The 4189-nt window shown below is 33.3% G+C and overlaps 1 protein-coding gene across 1 annotated transcript in view; it reads left to right on the forward strand.

The window, feature by feature from the left end:
• The window catches only part of LOC106468714 (hemicentin-1-like), a 76091-nt gene that overhangs the window by 43975 nt on the left and 27927 nt on the right, over positions 1-4189 (forward strand). The window contains exon 10 of the mRNA XM_022397082.1: positions 2732-2765. Within this exon, the coding sequence (XP_022252790.1) occupies positions 2732-2765 (34 nt within the window). The remainder of the gene's footprint in view (positions 1-2731; positions 2766-4189) is intronic.

Raw genomic sequence — 4189 nt, forward strand, 5'->3', positions numbered from 1 at the left:
GTGTACATCGAGCTTGATGCTGCAAGACTTTGGGTATTAGGACTAGAGGACTGTACGTCTAATGTGTACATCGAGCTTGATGCTGCAAGACTTTGGGTATTAGGACTAGAGGACTGTACGTCTAATGTGTACATCGAGCCTGATGCTGCAAGACTTTGGGTATTAGGACTAGAGGACTGTACATCTACTGTGTACATCGAGCCTGATTCTGCAAGACTTCACTGTTAGGACTAGAGTACTGTATATCTAATGTGTACATCAAGCTTGATTCTGCAAGACTTCACTGTTAGGACTAGAGGACTGTACATCTACTTTATACACCGAGCTTGATGCTGGAAGATTGCAACTAATAGCTATGAGTCTTAACTGTAGCGAATACCAATAAAACATTATATTTTAAAGAACGAACTACTTTAATTTGACGAAAGATTGGAAAATGCTTGAAGTTTGACTGTGTCGTCTCAGTTGAGAAGATTGGTGGAAGCAGTATCTTTACTTGGGCTTCTTTAGCTGAAAACATGTCTACTAGACTCTTTTCAGGACCCTTCCCCACATCAGATGTTTGTTTTATCTCTACAAATGCAGAACTATAAGAAACTATAATGGGTAAGAGGAAAAATTTAAATTTCATCAGGCCGTCTTCATCTAGAGTAAGCAAAATAAGAAAATCGTTTCTTCAGACAACTGTCAAAAGACATCTGTGGTCAGTCTGTCTATATATTTATCCTATATTCCATAAATAAAGTTTTGTGGTCAGTAGTTTAATAGTTACTTGTGTTAGAGGCCATTTCTGCTATATTTTAGACCATTTAGAGTTGACCATACAAGTGATAAGGCTGGCTTTCATTTGTACCTTGCTGTTGTCGGAAAGGGGATATAGAAATATTGACTTTGAACAGGCCTTTGACTTTTATTATTCGTTCCTTTTTGTTGCTACATTCAGTTTCCATTGTTGGACGTGATCTTCTGCAAATACAGGTTTCATGTATTATTTAATTAACTGTGTGGATCTTTCTAGCGTTTGAGTGTCTTTTATGTGTTTTGTAATTAATGTTATACTCTTTCTAGTTATGGTTGATTTAATTGGTATTATTGATTATATCGTTTGTGATAGTTTTGAGTATCTTTAATTCATTTCTCTTTGATTACTTACATCACTGTTGTATGGTTATAATGTTCATAATAATTCTGAATACTTTTTAATGGTTTGCACTGAAAGAGATTATTTTGCATTATGGGATTAGTCTGTGTGTTTGTAACTAATCCATATCTAAACAAGCCGAACCGCTAAAATACAGACAAAACTATCGTAGATACAAGGACAAACAGCTTATGACTTAATGTACTTTGATAATTATGTTTCAGTTTTCTTCTGAACTAATTTATGATATTAAGTAGATCTAGTTAGTTTATTATAGAATATTACTTTCATTAATGTCTAGCACTTTTTGTGTTTTGATTTAGCTAGCATTTTTCATTAGAATGATAACAGTGACAACTGAAAGGAATATCTCTAACGCAAGAAAAACCTGACAGTCTAGTAACCAACAGAGAAAACAAAAAACGTGTGGACAGACTTGCAAAGTGCAAAAAAAGAATGAAAGATATCCAAATTTATTAAACCGTCGTCAGTATTTGAGTATATCCACTCTTAATATACAACAATCATTACAAAATCTGTAATATGGTAGAATTTTCATCTGCATTAACGATATAATAAACATATGAAGAAAAACGCATGAAACACCTGAACTTATTTGTTTGGTCTGATAGTAAAATGTGCTGAAGGTGATATAATGGTGTGGGTAATATTTATTTGACAGAGATTGAATTATTTGATATTCAGTGAATATCTTTTTCAGCATGAAAGTGCATTATATCATGCTATGTTCTGCATCCAGCAATGGTTTTGAGACAATAGCAACAACAAAACTATAATCTGTTTGGCCTGAACAGAGCTCTGTTCATAAACCGATTCTGCTTTGGCCAGAACAGAGCCCTGATCTTAACCCAGGTGATTTAGTCTGGTTCGTTTTGAACTCGCCTAATGAACTGAGTTTAGGAAGCTCGCCTTATGAACTGATTTTAGCACAGCTTTACTAAATAAATGATGCCTTATTACACTAAATAGTTATCCAGGCAGGCAATAATGGCAAAGCCAAGCTTACTTCCTATTAAACTGGGTCCCTAGCGGCGAAACGCGACATTCATAGAAACAATACGTGTTGCCCCCAAACCTTTTGAAATATAACATTGTCCAAGATACTTCAAGCGTAACCTCAAGAATGGATTTAATTATCGTTCTCGTGGTGTGTATTTATACACACATGATACTTAGTATCCATTATCCTTATAAATAAAGCAGCAAATAAATTAGGCAACATTAAGTCATATGATGAACAAAAGTATGTCTATAAAAATATTTACATAATAAAATGAAGCTTCTCGAGATAAGAAAATTGTTATTATAGCTAAGTTTTTTTTAAAATTATAATTATTATCGTAGTATATTTTATAATAGTTGATGAAATACACTATGGACAAAAATTAATATTTACGTAAAATGTTATTTGGTGTGGAAATGGCCTCGACGTCATCACGTAGATAAGGTGCACTAATTCATTTCTTTGTTATAAGACGTGCGATATAATTATTGAATTCTGTTGGTTATATTACATTTATTCAGCAGGATATTATTATGAAAATATAGGTGGTTGTGTGATATTTACAGCCGGTCCGAAAGACGCGCTGGAAGGAAGAGAAACGTAAGTGCAATGTACTAACACAGTTTCAAACCTTAGCATTTAAAGGTCGTGCATGTTTTCGAACTAACACAGTTTGAAGCCTTAGCATTTAATGGTCTTGCATGTTTTCGAACAATGAGGCACGTTTCACTTATGCACTTATCTAAGATATGTGTTAAAACTTTTAGATGAACACGAAGTAGATCATAGGGGTTGACTAACTATACAGAATGACAGAAATGTAAGTTTAAGGAAAATAACGCTTCCTTAAAACATATTATAAGCGTGAAAGTTTTATTTCTATAGAATTCCACCTACTAAACTTTTATTTATAAACACATCTAATGTGTCTTTCCGTACACCGATGGAGGTCAATATATTATATATTTTAACAACTATAACAATCAACTTTAGTCCAACCCCATACAAGGGCTTTCGAGGGTGGGGATGAAAAAAGTGGCTAGGCAATAGTAGAGCTGAATTGAGGGTGTTATTTATTCACTACATTCTTGTATAGGCTATCATTTCCAATATGAGAGAAAGTATCCTTATATCTGCGGACTTACAACGCTACAATCCGGGTTTAGATACTCGTGGTAGGCAAAGCACAGATAGCCCATTATGTTGCTTTGTGCTTAACTTGAAAATAAAACAAAACATTGTATGAATAACGGCCCCGTATTGTAATGAACGAATCTCTAGTTGTATTTGATCATATCGAACAAAGAAACTACATGAAATGATTGGTTGTATTTTAGTTTAAAATATTTGTCATGGGAGTTGTCTTCTCATTTATTTGTTATTTTGCCCTAAAGAGAGACGACTGAAAATATATTAATAATAGACAAAGAATCTCAGGCGATTAAGCTCTGAACAAAATGTTTTATTGTAGATAAAGATGTAACAACAAACATATCTGTCGAGTTATATCTATATGAATGTTGATATATGGGAACGAATATTTAGAGTAAAACATTCTTAGCCTGATGGTGACCTAATAAGGTCGAAACGTTTCTACTTGTTTTGTTTTTTAAATCTGTATGAATGTTGATATGTGGGAACGAATATTTAGAGTAAAACATTCTTAGCCTGATGGTGACCTAATAAGGTCAAAACGTTTCTACTTGTTTTGTTTTTTAAATCTGTATGAATGTTGATATGTGGGAACGAATATTTAGAGTAAAACATTCTTAGCCTGATGGTGACCTAATTAGGTCAAAACGTTTCTACTTGTTTTGTTTTTTAAATCCGTATGAATGTTGATATGTGGGAACGAATATTTAGAGTAAAACATTCTTAGCCTGATGGTGACCTAATTAGGTCGAAACGTTTCTACTTGTTTTGTTTTTTAAATAAGAGTGTTTAATATCCATATCAGTTGTCTCTACTTGAAGTGAATTCTTCGACATCATGAAATATCCATTTATAAACATTAAATTAAAACC

This window comes from Limulus polyphemus, unplaced genomic scaffold, assembly GCF_000517525.1.
Source record: "Limulus polyphemus unplaced genomic scaffold, Limulus_polyphemus-2.1.2 Scaffold3130, whole genome shotgun sequence".
Classification (NCBI taxonomy): domain Eukaryota; kingdom Metazoa; phylum Arthropoda; class Merostomata; order Xiphosura; family Limulidae; genus Limulus; species Limulus polyphemus.